This window comes from Suncus etruscus, chromosome 4, assembly GCF_024139225.1.
Source record: "Suncus etruscus isolate mSunEtr1 chromosome 4, mSunEtr1.pri.cur, whole genome shotgun sequence".
NCBI classification, from domain to species: Eukaryota; Metazoa; Chordata; class Mammalia; order Eulipotyphla; family Soricidae; genus Suncus; species Suncus etruscus.
The window spans coordinates 101,417,885-101,433,323 of record NC_064851.1 but is presented as its reverse complement, the minus strand read 5'-3'; the positions used below and the strand labels follow the sequence as shown (position 1 = coordinate 101,433,323).

Genomic DNA, 15,439 nt, shown 5'->3' with positions numbered 1-15,439 from the left:
TTATTTTTCAATATGTTTGAATACATATATTTATGTGGCTCAAAATTTAAAGGTATAAAAGCATATAAAATATAAAGTATTTCCCTCAACCTGTGTGATCCAATTACCAATTTTCTTTCCTAGGAATAACTTTTTCAAAGGTATTACAGATTCATGTCAAAAAATCTTTGAACATATATAAGTGAAGTAATATATATTCAATGAGTTGACCTTTAGCTTTATAGTTATAAAAGTGAGAGCGTAAGAGGTAATGAAAAGGCTGACTTTGATTTTTCTATGTATATTATCCTTGTCTGTTCCTGGTAGCTTTACCTAATGATAGGGAAGTGAGAGAGTGAGAGAGACCTGACGCAACAATTTTGCAGATTAAAGTCTATGCTAGTGCATATAGAAAAAAGGATATTATATTTGAATAGGAGTTTCCCTAAATTCTCTCTGCAGCTCTGTGTGAAGTTGTATTTCTTTTTTTCTTTCTTTTTTATTTTTTTTTAACATGGAACACTTCACGAATTTGCATCCTTGCACAGGGGCCATGCTAATCTTCTCTGTATCATTCCAATTTTAATATATGTGCTGCCATAGCAAGCACTGAAGTTGTATTTCTATTGACACTAGTTGCATGTGTTAAACACCTACTGTGTTTATTTGGGGGTGGGGGGAGACAGAGACATAGACAAAGTTACAGAGACAAATAGAGACAGAGAGAAACACTTATTTGTTTTTAGGGTTAATGTAATTTTCAATTTGAAAAACTTTAAAATTGCAAAAAGAAGGTTGAAAGATTGCTAAAGTAAGCAGCCATATAGTCCCTCATCTATATCAGGTTTCTTCATCTCACAGTTTTTATGTTTGGGGCAGCATAAATCTTTGTAAGAATGGATCATGCTGTGCATTGTAAGAATGTTTAGCAGTGCTAATGGCCCTCAGTAGGTGTGAGTAGCCTCCAAATCTTTGTAACAGCCAATGTTGTCTTCAAACATTGACAAATGTTCCACAAGAGAGAAGTTAGATAATTTGCTGATGATGGAGATTTGCCAATCTATTTATTCAGCATTAACAATCTACACCCTTTCTCTCTCATATTGATTTGTCTGTTTTGGACAAGGATTTGAAAGAAACAAGTGGCAGACAGTATTTCTAAATGCTCCAGCATGCATTTTGTAAGAATAAGTATAATCTGCTCTGTAAGCTCAATGTCAGTTTTAGTTTTAAACTGAAGAGAAGGAGCAATCATTATATAATAGTGTATATATTCCATGGTTAATTTTTCTTCAAGATTCGAAAAATTGCTCAGATTTTCCCCCACGAAACTGAATCAAGGAGTCTGAAATTGAAATGTATTGGGCTAACATGTCTCTTTAATTTGTTTTTATGCAATAGAGTTTCTGTGCTAAAAAAGCATTTTTCCAATATTTCCTTTTTGGACAAGTCTATTCCAGACACTGGATAAGATGGCCCATATTTGAATACATTTGGGTAAAAATGTTGGACAAACCTATGTAGACACTACCTTACACTTCACAGCTCAGAACAGGAGACAGTTGATTCCAGAGTCTTTTTTATTTTGGAGTAATTAGAAGAATGCTGTATCTATCTCCTCTAATTCGAAAACAATGTAGAAGGGGAATTATTATTCAACAAAGCAGATAATATCTTACTAAAGCATCTGTGTAAACAACATATGTTTTCAGCTCCATGGCGGATGCTTAATAAAAACTGTTTGAATGATTACTTATGTGATGACTTTATTTGAACTTTTAACTGTTCCTAATAAAGAATAAAGAGAGAGGCCAGGAAGAAGAAATTGGCAATTTAAAATGTTCTTACTCTTGAATGCTGCTGTATCTCCCACCAGGACAACAGGTTTAGAAGAACTCAGAGAGATAGGGAATATGAATAAAAGTTTCTGTGCTACTTTATATTTCAGGAGTAAGAAGAATATAAGCCACCCATTATTTCTGTGCTATTGTAAAACATCAGTGACAAAATCTATACTCTTTAGCTTGCAGAAAATGATGAATCATTCTTGATTCAAACATTTCTAACAGGATCAAAGCTGCTCCCCCCACCTTTACCCCCTCCCATTTCACCTCCAGAAATCTTTATCAGAAAAGTTTTATGAAGAACATTTTATTTTATAAATGTATTTGATTTGTCTTTCAAAATTCTTGGAGCATTTGACAGTACTGATCTTATTGTTCATTTTACCTTGAAAAATGAAGGTCGATGGTAGTTACTTGAACATTTATTCACTAATATATACCAGAATTAGACCTTGATTCTTCTTAGTTTATGAAGAATTTTTAACTTATTGGATCAGGAGCAATAGAAAAGTGGCAGGCACTTATGTAATGTTATCTCAGTGGTATCTCTATGTACCTTGAAAAAAGAGAATGTAGAAAATATGGCCAGATTCTTCCAATGGCTTATCACCCTCTTCTGGCCTAGATTAGGTCCATCCAAGAAAAAAAACTTGTTTTTCTTTGCTTTCCTATTGGGCCAATTGAGCATTCATTTTCCATGACTACTTGGGGAACAAATGCCCAAAGTCCAAACAAAAGTGGTTTTCAGGAGATGACATAAAAAATGAATTCATGGGGCTGGAGAGATAGCATGGAGGTAAGGCGTTTGCCTTGCAAGCGGAAGGATGGTGGTTAGAATCCCAGCATACCATATGGTACCCTGATCCTCCCAGGAGCAATTTCTGAGCCTAGAGTCAAAAGTGGCCCCTGAGCACTACTGGTTATGGCCCAAAAACCAAAAACCAAAAAAAAAAAAAAAAAAAAAAGCATTCATTGGGCCAGAGAGATAGCATGGAAGTAGGGCATTTGCCATGCATGCAGAAGGATGGTGGTTTGAATCCCAGCATCCCATATGCCCCCCCCCCCAGCCTAAAAGGAGCGATTTCTCAGCATAGAGCCAGGAGTAACCCCTGAGCGCTTCCTGGTGTGACCTAAAAACCAAAAAAAAAAAAGCATTCATTGATTCATGAATTTATCAACCAATATCAGTTCTTTTCTTAAATACTCTAAAATAATATAGAAAGTTTTGGAGAGTTTGGTGGAAAATACCCCACTTTGGGGAATTGGAAATTTTACTTGATGTGATGTAAAAATATTGTCAAACCATAGGTGGTAGAAAAAATATTGTTTATACAAATTTAAATATTCTCAAGGAGTATTATCCTGTTCTCTTGTTTTACTATCTTACATAGTTTTTATGGAAACGAGCCCTCAAAGATCGCTTTAAGTATGTCAGAAGACCCATAGAAGATGATGAACAAGTGATGAGAAATAAGTGTAAATTTGGACATCGAAGAGGTCAGACAAGAAAATCCCTTGCTGACAGAAGACTAGATGAAATTAAAATTGTCCAGATTAAAGTAAGATCATATATTTAATTGTCCTGGCAACTTAATGAATAATACATCATAGCATTTAAGACAATGAAAACAAAATAAGATGCAAATTTCAAAACTTGAGGTGTGATCCAAATCAAGAAAATGTCTTGTCAAATGTAAATAATATTTTCAGAAGAGGAATTTAAGATACAGTTTGAACAAATTTATAGAACATCTATGTTGTTTTATAAATTCTTCATTTCCTGGATATTTCAAAATTTCTCTCCATCTTATCCAGAAGTTCATGTTGTGTTATTTCTTTGTTTATTGTTATATAATATGTTATATATAATATATAAAATGTTACAGTAAGGTTTAGCTAGATTATAGTGTTGTGCTTTCAGGGATGGATATTATTGGGTTTCGTTCACTCCTTTATTGGTTGTTTGTGAATCCGTAAAGAGCTCCCTGAATGAGAAATTGATTCCCGTCCCCTTGTCCCCTTTTTGGGGGGACTTCTTGGTAATATTTATCCACGGTAAATAATCCACACAGATAGGAGGGTTAAGGGATAAAAGGTTGGGCGAAGAGAGTCCTTTGTCAGCATGCTGCTAGCTCCAAAACACCCCTCGAGCCAGCCAGCCAACTCTGGCAAAAGACCCGGAATGCCTTGCACCCCAGATATTTATTCGGCTCTCCACAGCGCCCCCACCTGGAAGATCAAGGTGGGACAACAGGCAAAGAATAATCTTATGGAAGTATTTTCATGTACAACAGATATAAAATGCTATTTCACCTCTACTTACTAGAAAAGCTCAACACTAACCTAACCTAGTTTTAAGTATCAAGGATCTCAGAGAGTATCTGGTAACTCTTTGATGAATAGTGGGCTTACAGATAAAATTTCCACATGGTTTCTCATTATCTGAACACCTATGAACATTCTTTAAGTACTTAAGAACCTCCAAAATCCCAAGGAATGAAATGTGCTTTTCAAATAAGGAAATATAATTATTTATAAAAATACCCAAAATATCAAGTATAGAAATGAAATCTTATAACACCCTAGTTCTACTTCTACATCAGTCCAGCATGAATGGAGATTTCCTTCCTTGTCACAATACATTATAGAACAATGGATGTAAAGCCAAGGATAGAAAATCCATAGATTCTATGTTTTTCTCTATACATACATACCTATGATGCAATTAAATGTCTAAGTTAGGTACATTATGAGCTTAGTATAACAAGTAATAAAATATAAATTGCAATAATATAGTATCATAAGAGTTACATGAAGCGCTGGAGAGATAGTACAGGGGGTAGGACTTTTGCCTTGCACACAGCCATCCTTGATTTGATCCTTGGCATCCTATTCAGTCCCCCACAACCCCCACCCTCACATCTCCAGCACTAGCCAGAAAAGATCCCCAAATGCAGAGCCAGAGCACCTCTGCATATGGCCCCAGACAAACAAAAAAGTTACATGAATATGCTCTTTCTCAACGAAGTATCTTATTTTTGGTTTCAGTTGACTGCAGGTAACTGAAACACTAAAACTGAAACCCAAGGAAGACTAATGTATGTAAATTCTAACTCATCAACACAAACTCATTTGAGTTAGTGAATATACTTGATGCAAATTTTGTTTTCTACTGTCATATTTATTGGATACTAATAAAACAATTTACTTGCTTGCCTCAATTTTATTAGTTCTAGAGGAAAAGAATATTTTAATATAATATCGTCATCAAGAAAACTTTTAGATGAAATTTTAGATGAAGTACCATCTCTAAAAATGATGTTTTAGTGTTTATGTTGTGCCAGGTATCAAATGCAGGAGCTTTCATGTTCTGGGCATTATGCTTCCTGATCTCATCTTTCTATTTTAAAATTTGAAAAAGTCACATAGTAAATTTGCTATAATATAATATGCATAATAATATGCATATATTATAGGACATTTATTTTTAGTTTATTAAATTGTATTACATTATAATTAAATTCATAACTTACAAATTTAGCTTGCCTTCTTTTCATGGGACAGGGGGAACTCACTTTCACTCAGGGAACCCAGTAACTGGCATTCTGCGCAAGGTCATACATACTAGCATTCTGTACTTGGTCCAATGCTATAGTACTTTTCAGGCACTGTAGTTCAGTGATAATGGGTAATAGTGTAATAGTTCAGTGGGATTCCAGGATCCCCTCAGCAGACCTCATATACTTCTAGGGCTATATCTAGTGCACCTTAACTGTTGCACTGAACCTCTAGCCCCTAGTTTTCCTTCTTTTCCTACAGTGAATGTCCAACCAATATTTACTGGAATGGATGAAAGGGAAAGAATAGTAATTGTCCCAACTACTGAAATTCAAGGATAAACCATGGGTCAGAGGGCTCCACACAGGGTATGTGGCTAAATGGTAGCTCCTCTTTTCAGTTGGTATCTCATCATTAAATCAGATCATACACTCACACTTCTGTTTCTTCTCAATAATACCCACTTCTTTATAATTACTACCTTCTAGAAATTTAAATGTATCTAATTCCAAGATCCAGTCTGCTGAAGCCCATGCAAAGGTCTTTATTACAAAAAGAATATGGAATTGAATATACCAGATACCACTTACATTACATTGAAGCAGAATCTAGTTTTGACCTTCTTGTCAGCAGAGGCAAAAAAAATAAAGAAAAGATAAAAAAAAGATAATAATATGGACATTGTTAACTTTGAAGAGAGCACTTTTTTTCTGGCAGAAAATTTAACTGTTAAAGAATTATATATTTTTTCCTCTTTATAAATGAGGTTGCAAATTATGACTCTTTTTTTAAAATATTTTTTAATTTAAACACCTTGGTTACAAACATGATTGTGGTTGGGTTTCAGTCATATAAGATGACACCCCCCCCCATCACCAGTGTAACATTCCCATCATCAATGTCCCAAATATCCCTCCTACCCTCTCTGCCCCCACCTGTACTCTAGACAAGCTTTCTCTCTCTCACTTATTACTCATTATAACCTAGTGTTTATTAAAGCCAAAAGCTTTAAAGAATGGGTAAATCTGCATTACACTATAACAAGAAAGTTTGTTTTCACTGTTTTTGTCTTTCCTGATGGTCAAATCAAACAGATGCAAACACGATAAGAGAAGGGACATATCACTGAAGGTGTTGCTTAACTCACTAAGTTTTATATTATGGATTAGTTGTCTCAGTTATTTCCGGCTTTGAATTTTCTATATCTTGAGTTTTAGTGTATTTTAGGTATCCAAAAATCTGAAATATTTAGATGAACATTCACTTAAGGGGGGGCCGGAGAGATAGTACAGCTGTAGGGCTTTTGCCTTACATGCAGCCAATCCAGGACAAATGATCATCCTGGCATCCCTGATGGTCCCCTGTGCCTGCCAGGAGCAATTTCTGAGCACAGAACCCCTGAGTAACCCCTGAGTGCCATCGGTGTGACCCAAACAAACAAAAAACAAAAACAAAAAAGAAATTATGTAAGTAATCATCAGATTGTCAGATTTTCTCACATTTATTATTGGGCACATAGTTTCCCTAAAATAGTGAGAAGCTTATCTTAGTGGAAAATGCTGATGTAAGAGAACTTACTGGAAAAAAAAATTAATGTACATAGTCCCACTTAAGAAAGGTGAATTTCTTTTTTTTGTTTTTGTTTTTGTTTTTGTTTTTGGGTTACACCCGGCAGTGCTCCAGAGTTACTCCTGGTTATATGCTCAGAAATAGCTCCTGGCAAGCATGGGGGACCATATGGGACGCCCGGATTCGAACCAACCACCTTAGGTCCTGGATCGGCTGCTTGCAAGGCAAACACCTTTGTACTATCTCTCCGACCCTGAGGAAGGTGAATTTCTTAGTACTGTCATCGGTGCTTCTGTAGATAGCCTCAAATGTTGAAGAATTTGTGAGCTTAGCCTATAGATCTTTTGCCCATTCTATTTCCTCCAATCTCTTAAGCCAATTTAATACATACAACTCTGTTACAAATGCCAAAAAACATGCCAAGGTGCCTGCTGATGAAAAATTTGAATTCCTCACACCCCACTCTAAAATGACTGATCACTGTGTTATATAGAAAGCTGTATTTGTCAGAACCCTAGCCTCCATTGACAGACCTACAAAACTCTTGGGCACAATTCCTTTTTGCAGTGTTTAAAAATCCCTTTCTAGACCTCCTATTGGTCATGTAGTCAAATGCATCAACTGTGCTTCATATGCACTCTAGCTTTCAGTTTTAGGTGCAAATGACTAGTAGACACATGAATTTACATATTAGTTTCTCTTGCTTAATTGTCCTTTACTATACTGCATCATGTATTTATAAATAGATATCATTCGAGTCTCAAAACTATAGACATATAGGACTAATTTTTTTATAAGATGCTGTTTAAATGAGGAAAACATTGGTTTCAAAATGTAGGGGAGAGCAGAGAGGGCAAAGCACTTGCTTTACATACAGCTAGTTACAATACTGTAGATGGTCCTTTGAGTACTGACACAGAGTCAGGAATAAGCACTTTGTGATCCCAAAACAATCAAAATAAAAAGAAAAATAATATGAAAAATACATTAACAGTGTAGTAAACCTTTATATTTTTGTAGGTTTGTTAAGAATAATTTTGAAGCACTGTGATTTATAATACTGTTAATGAAAAGGTTTCATGAATGTGCTACAACACACCATACTCTCCACCAGAGTGTCAGGTTTCATCCACCTTTTCATCCACCATTACCTCACAACCATCCCTCACCCCCTGTTCTTGCTAATCTCAGTTCTTTAGATCAGTTCTATTCCATTGACATATTTTTATATTTTATATAAGAAAGAGAACATATTGTATTTGTCCCTTTCATTCGACTGCCTTAACTCAGCATATGTATATTTGATATTAGTTTTTACTCAGCTAGTTTCTAACCATAGTCTCTCTTTATTTTATTCCTATATCCCGCCTGATTTATAGGGGTAGGGAAGAAATGGGTCATGCTCACTGGTGCTCAGGGCCTATACCCGACTCTGCTCGGGGATCATGGCAGAGCTTAGGGGACTGTAGGTAGTGCTGAAGAAAGAAGCAGGTAAGCTTACTAGTCATATGTTGCACCCCCTTGCCTCGCCTCCACATTTATGTGATTTTCAACTATAGCCTTCTTGAAATACTGTTTTTTTTTTTGAGCCATATGGCCTTCAGTTGCGCAACACTATTTTAAACTCAATTATTGGGAGGGTGAGCAGAAAGATTTTTTTTTTAATAGGATGGAAGGCACTGTCTTGCATGTTACTTACCTGGTTCTTTCTTCAGCACTACTTACAGTCCCCTAAGCTCTGCCATGATCCCTGAGCAGAATCATGTATAGGCCCTGAGCACCAGTGAACATGACCCATTTCTTCCGTACCCCAATATAAATATTATATTTTATAAAAAAAAAATAAAACCTGTGGAGCAGGAGTGATTGCACAACGGTAAGTCATTTGCCTTGCATGCAGCCAAAACAGGATGGACCCTGGTTCGAATCCCAGCATCCCATATGGTCCTTCGAGCCTGCCAGGAGTGACTTCTGAACACAGAGCCAGGAATAACTCCTGAGCACTGCCAGGTGTGACCCCAAAACCAAACCAAACTAAACCAAACAAACAAAAAACAAACAAAAAAACCCCCAAACAAACCTGTAAATTAATTCTTTGGGTGTACACCCAGAAATAGAATGATAAATGGGGCACAGTTATATTTGTTCTTAATTTGACCAAAGACTCTCCAGAAGAATTCTTTGTTTCACTTCCACAATAATGCACATTCCTTGTTCCTGCAAACCTTTGGTGGCAGCATTCAACCAGTCTGTTGAGTTTTGCCAAGTCAAATAAAAAAAGTGTAATTGCATTCTTGTTATGATTTGCAGTTCCCTAGATAACTAATGAATCAGAATATCTCTTCACGTGTTTGTTAGCCTTCTGAGTTTTTTGTTCTAGAAAATTAGCTATTTAAATTCATTGCCTAATTTTTAATGAGTTGGCAACTTTTTTTATTTATTTGTAGGAAGTATTTTCTCAGATTCTAAGTTATGATGATATTCTTTTATTCTTATATTAAGTTTAAGCTTTTAAAATTCACTAAAATCATTAAGTCATTTGTGTAATTCTTAAATAAGGTCTCCATCTATTTAATAGTTTTATCATTCTAGTAACTAAACTCACCATCTTTTTCCTTTTGTTTTATGATGCAATTGTAATTGCATATTAAGTTTTCAAATAGACTTGGGTTAATTTGGGCACACTTCACTCCATTTTATGTCATCACCACATTAATTTTATTACTTAATGTTTATTACTTAGCGTCACCTAGAAATTAGTTTAGAAATCTCAGTTTAAGAGACTCAGAGCACATTTCTTCTCATTTTGTGAACTAAAGTGCAGTTCAGTTGGTCCTTTTCTCAAGACCTATAGGAATTATAGGGATTCTATTCCTATAGCGTGGATAACCCTATCAGTGGATAACCCTAATTTCTTCTTCTAGGAAAATAGGAATCTAGGATAGGTGTGCCAAGTTTGGGTGGATGGACTGGACCAAATGAATGGTTTTGGAATTCCCTGTAGATAAATGGAAATTATTCATATTTAGTTTGTTATACTTACATGCATGTTCTCTTTTCCTAGGGTAAAGATAGATTGTTCCAATGTCTGTGACTTACCTTGTCATTTGTTTAGTGGTTCTAAATATTATTGAAAATAAAGTATAGCGATATCCATATTTCAATCAGATTGCCAATTTCTTCAATTCATTCAATAATTGCAACATGATTTAGCAAGCTCTTTTGTTAAATTTAGATAAGTTTATAATTGAGTTATCTTTCTGATGAATTGACCCTCTTACCAATATATAGTAACTATCTTTCTCTCTATAAGAATATTAGTGTCATTTTTTTTCTTGCCTTTGTCTATTTGCCTACTTTTCATCTTGTTTACTTTCAGCCTATTTTTGACTTCTAAATGAAAGTATGTCTGTTGTATACAATATATAACTGGATGGTTTAAATATATATTCTACCAATTAATGTAATTACTGTTAAGGTAGAATTTGTGCCTGCTATTTGTTCTCCACATCTTGTTTCTTTGTAATATTTTTCCCACCATAATTACTATATTCTTTCATGTTAATGGATGTTTTATAATGGGGCTAATTTTTCTTATTATTTCTTTGTTGTTGTTTGTTTTATTCTCAGGTCACCATGGGCAGTGCTCAGAAATTCCTCCTGTCTCTGCACACAGTAACACTTTTGGGGAACTTGGGAAACTATATGGGATGCCAGAGTCCAAACCTGAGTCAGCCACATGCAAGGCAAACACTCTACCCTCTGTACTATCTCTCTGGCCTCCAAAATTAACTATTCATAGTTCCATATTTCTTAATATATATATATATATATATATATATATATATATATATATATATACATATATATTGTTGTTTTTGGATCACATCCGGCACTGCTCAGGGGTGACTTCTGGCTCTACACTCAGAAATTGGTCCTGGCAGGTTTGGGGGACCATATGGGATGTCGACATTTGAACCACCTTCCTTCTGCATGCAAGGCAAACACCCTACCTCCATGCTCTCTCTTCTGCCTCATATATTTTGTTTTGTTTTATTTTGGGACCAAACATTGCAGTGTTCATAGGTCCTGGCTCTACTCTCAGAATTACTCCTGATAGTGTTTGAGGGACTTTATGGGATGCTGGGAACCAAAACTGGGTGGGCCACATGGAAGGCAAGTGCCCTATCTATTGTTTTAATGCTTTGGTCCTACTGTTATTTATTTTAGTTTATTTATTTCAGGGATATTTATTTATATTGGAGTTCTCATATGCTTAGATGGGTTCCTGGGCCACTATCTGCAATAACTGACCAATTGGCCAAATAATTTAGTGCGTGGACCTTCAGTATTGCTCAAGCCCAGTGAAACATAGCAGACCATTCAATATTAAGATCAGTACAGGTCCCTGTGAAATGCACTCCTAAGCTGATTGCTTTCGATTAGTTTCTTAATGGTTGTCCTGGGTATTATAAACAACTTAATTTATAACATGATATTTCGAGGTAAAATCAGTTTAAGTAAATAGCATTAAAAATGTTGCCACTATATCTTTCCATCCCATTGTTTGCTGTTATTTTCACCTATATTACAATTTATACATTGTGCTTATCAACACATATTTATCATTATTGCTTTTAGCAATTTTCTTTTAAATAAGATCAAAGTGGGGCCGGAGAGATAGCACAGCAGCGTTTGCCTTGCAAGCAGCCGACCCAGGACTTAAGGTGGTTGGTTCAAATCCCATTGTCCCATATGGTACCTCATGCCTGCCAGGAGCTATTTCTGAGCAGATACCCAGGAGTAACCCCTGAGCGCCTCAGGGTGTGGTCCAAAAACCAAAAAAAAAAAAAAAAAAAAGATCAAAGTTACAAAAAAGAACGTATTTATGCTAAATTTTATGTATCTATGTGAATGATTCTTTATCAGCTCTCTTTATTTTTTCTTCCAGATTTGAGTTAGAGCCTAATATATTTATTTATTTTTGCTTTTCTGGCCACACCCAGCATTGGTCAGGAATTGATCCTGGCTCTGCTTTCTGGAATTACTTCTGGTGGTACTTGGAGGACCATATGAAATATTAGGGATCAAATCCAGGTTAGCCACATAAAAGGCAAATGCTCTACTCTCTGTGCTCTTAAGGCCCCTAATATACCTTATTTTTATACAGATATGTTTTGTATTTCAGGTAGAGCATATATGTTAGATACAAGTTCCCTCTGTTATTTATCAAGACTGCTTTGATTTTTTTCTCTTTGAAGGTATTTTTTACTGGCTATAGACTTTAGTTGGGAAATTGCTTCCGGGTTTGGTAATGGACGGTTTGGCTATAACCAACACAAAACCTGTCTAAAATTGGCCAAATTTATAGAGAGAGGTATGCTCTCAGGTAACAAGAGCCAGGAAATGATGAATGTGTATTATTGCTGCTAACATATTTAAGCAGTTCATAGTCTCCTGGCAGCTAGATTCTGCTTTCATGTTCCTTTGAAATAGGTATGATTACAAGACTAATGTTGACCTGGGAAATGTGAGCAGAGGTGAATTAATGAGTTAGAGCATAATGCACCACTGTCCCACTTTCCTTTACAGTAATGATGGACAGTATTCTAGATGATGGAGTTAGGTATTCCAGGGAGAGCATGACTGTGAGACATGCCACATGAATGGTAAAATTTTTATTCTGGGGGCCAAAGAGATAGCATGAAGGTAAGGTGTTTGCCTTTTATGCAGAAGGATGGTGGTTCGAATCCCGGCAACCCATATGGTCCCCTGTGCCTGCCAGGGGCGATTTCTGAGTCTGGAGCCAGGAGCACTGCCAGGTGTGATCCAAAAACCAAAAAAAAATTTTTTTATTCTGGTGGATTTTTATTAGTATAATCTTGCTGATCTTAAAATATACCAGGACTCCAAGAACAATTTATTAAATTTGGAGGTCCGGTATTGGTGACTCATAATCCATGTCTGGAAAAGACTTCTTGATTCTAGAGCTAGTCTAAGAATCAGGTTGATTCTGCTCTCCTTCCCAGGGATTTCATAATTTGAGTACTTTTTCTATATCTAAGGTAAGAAGTTATATGTAAATTACTACCATATATTTAAATAGGATTAAATATAGGAAAACATTTTGCTTTAAGCAAAACACCACAGTTTTATTTTTATTTGTTTTGTTTTAGCTATTTCTTTTAGAAATTATTTTCAAGAAGGAAAAAAGAAAGAAGGAAGGAAGGTAGGAAGGAAGGAAGAAGGAAGGAAGGAAGGAAAGAATGAAGGGAGGAATGAATGAAGGAAGGAAGGAAGAAGAGAAAAAAAGGAGGTTAGAGTGGAGAGAATGAAATGTAAAACTTTGCAGAACTGCTTCTATAGCCAATATTAAGACTAACTAAATTGGGTTTTCTTTTGGAAAAATTTATAGCATTTATTGCTTGTTTCTTATTGCACCTGACACATAATGATTTATTATATACTTAGGAATCATCTTAGTAGTCTTTTTTTTACAGATGTTTCTCTAATGGTGCAAAACTGAACAAGGCAGCAGAAGCCTAAGAAAAACACTGACAGCTAATTGCATTCTGGATATAATGCAATTACTGCCACCAGCAGGTGGCAAATTTACGAATACTGTGAAGTTTTACAAATCAGCTGTGCACTTGGAAACATGGGGCAAGCTTATAGCAATATCCCTGCTGACAGAGACACATGGTTGAATATTAAGCAAAGACACTTTTCAAGTACATAGGGAGGGATCATTTCTAAAGTAACTTTGATGACTATATAATTGAAAAACAAGGATGACTGGAATGAGTGAGAAAATCCTAGCATTTAACACAACTCTGACCAATTGAATAATTTGAATCACATATGTAATTAAAATTCTCAGAATAGTGACATCAAGTAAAAAGTATAGGTGGAATTAAATATTATTAGTATTTTTATTTAATTCAAATATCCATATTATCATCTCAACATGGCCTCATTATGAAAATATTTTAATAAATGTTTTGCATATTTAGATTTTGAAACAGTCAAACACTTCTCAACTTTGGACTGACCACTTTTCACATACTTGTTAGCCACATGCACTAGTGGCTATGATCCTAAGTAATTCAGATAAGAAGGTGAGAGGGTAAATAAAAAGAGTAGGAAATGCTGTGGTTAGCAGCAAATTTTTTTGTTGTCAGTGCTCTGAGACTGTAAATCGTAAATTGAAGATCTACACAAACATTTTTAAGGCAATTTTAAAGTATTTATAAAACCTTTTTGTTTTTATAAGCAAGAGACTGTCTTTGTGAATTTGACTGAAATTTGAAGTAAAATTATGTTACTATTAGCCAAAGCAAGTCTTAGTCATCTCTGCGGGATGGAATGTTGCTACATGCAATAAACATATTTAAACCATGTTGTGTTTTATAATTAAAAAGAGCTACCAAAACTTTGTTTAAATCTACCTTGGAAATTATTTTAAATCACTTGGCCCTTCTTATTTCTATCCCAGTGTCAACTTAGGTAAAATGTAGATGAACTGTCAGCCACAGTGGCGTGGAGACAGAGTTAATGTTGTGTTACATGCTCTAGTGCGAAGGGAAACATGGAATGATTTTTTCAGTGTTTTGCATCCAATATGAGTAAATGATCTGGATAATTTATGCTGTTTCCTTTGAAGTCACAAATCCCATTTATGCTCCTTTAAATGATTGTATGCCTTGCATTCTTTGACCACAGTGATCTATTTCTTCCCTGCCTAATGTCTACTTCCTTTGATCACATCAACATTGTTGCTGTATGGTTCAGATGTTTTTCATCTGCTAGTCTTCACATCATATTGTACTCTGCTAAAGACCTGGCCTTTTCAGCAAGCCATCCATTTCTTTAGTGAAGTGGGGGCCTCCACCAAGATAAGAACTTCTACCCTGACTATTTCTATACTCAGGAAAGTTGTTTCTCCTTTTGAGAGTTCCAAGATTCTCCTCACAGTCAAGTGAGAGGCAAGGAGCAAGCAATTTCTAATTTTCTTTCAGTTCTAATAATAAATTATTCAACAGGTGAGAAATTAAAATTGTAATTCAGTTAGCTATTTCTCCTAATAAAGAAATAAACTTATCCCCTTGGTGCATTTTGCCTTAATAATGTCACAGTTAACATTAATCAGGAATATATAGTAAAGCAAAATGAAATATGACTTACTGATCTATTCTTTATAATTCACATGCATGCCGGAGCAGTGGTGCAAGTGGTAGGGTGTTTGCCTTACATATGGTTGACCTAGGACAGTTTGATCCCCCTGCGCCCTATATGGTCCTTGAGTCAGGAGTGATTTCTGAGTGTGACTGGGTGTGGCCCAAAAACAAAAAAAAAATAAAATAAAATTCACCATACATGTACCAGAGAGAGAACGCAAAAGCCTGAACACATGCAAAGCATGTTTGGTGTTGAGGAAATCCATGCTTTTTCACAGTAGCGCAAGGTTCAAGGAGAACCACCAGGAGTGA

General features: G+C 35.5%; 1 protein-coding gene and 1 non-coding gene across 2 annotated transcripts in view; one reads left to right on the top strand and one right to left on the bottom strand.

Moving 5' to 3' along the window:
• The window catches only part of SAMD3 (sterile alpha motif domain containing 3), a 46,967-nt gene that overhangs the window by 21,112 nt on the left and 10,416 nt on the right, over positions 1 to 15,439 (top strand). Inside the window, exon 6 of the mRNA XM_049772625.1 lies at positions 3,215 to 3,382. Within this exon, the coding sequence (XP_049628582.1) occupies positions 3,215 to 3,382 (168 nt within the window). The remainder of the gene's footprint in view (positions 1 to 3,214; positions 3,383 to 15,439) is intronic.
• On the bottom strand, positions 488 to 589 carry LOC126007469 (U6 spliceosomal RNA). The gene has a single exon (XR_007495038.1). It is a non-coding gene; the product is annotated as a U6 spliceosomal RNA (small nuclear RNA).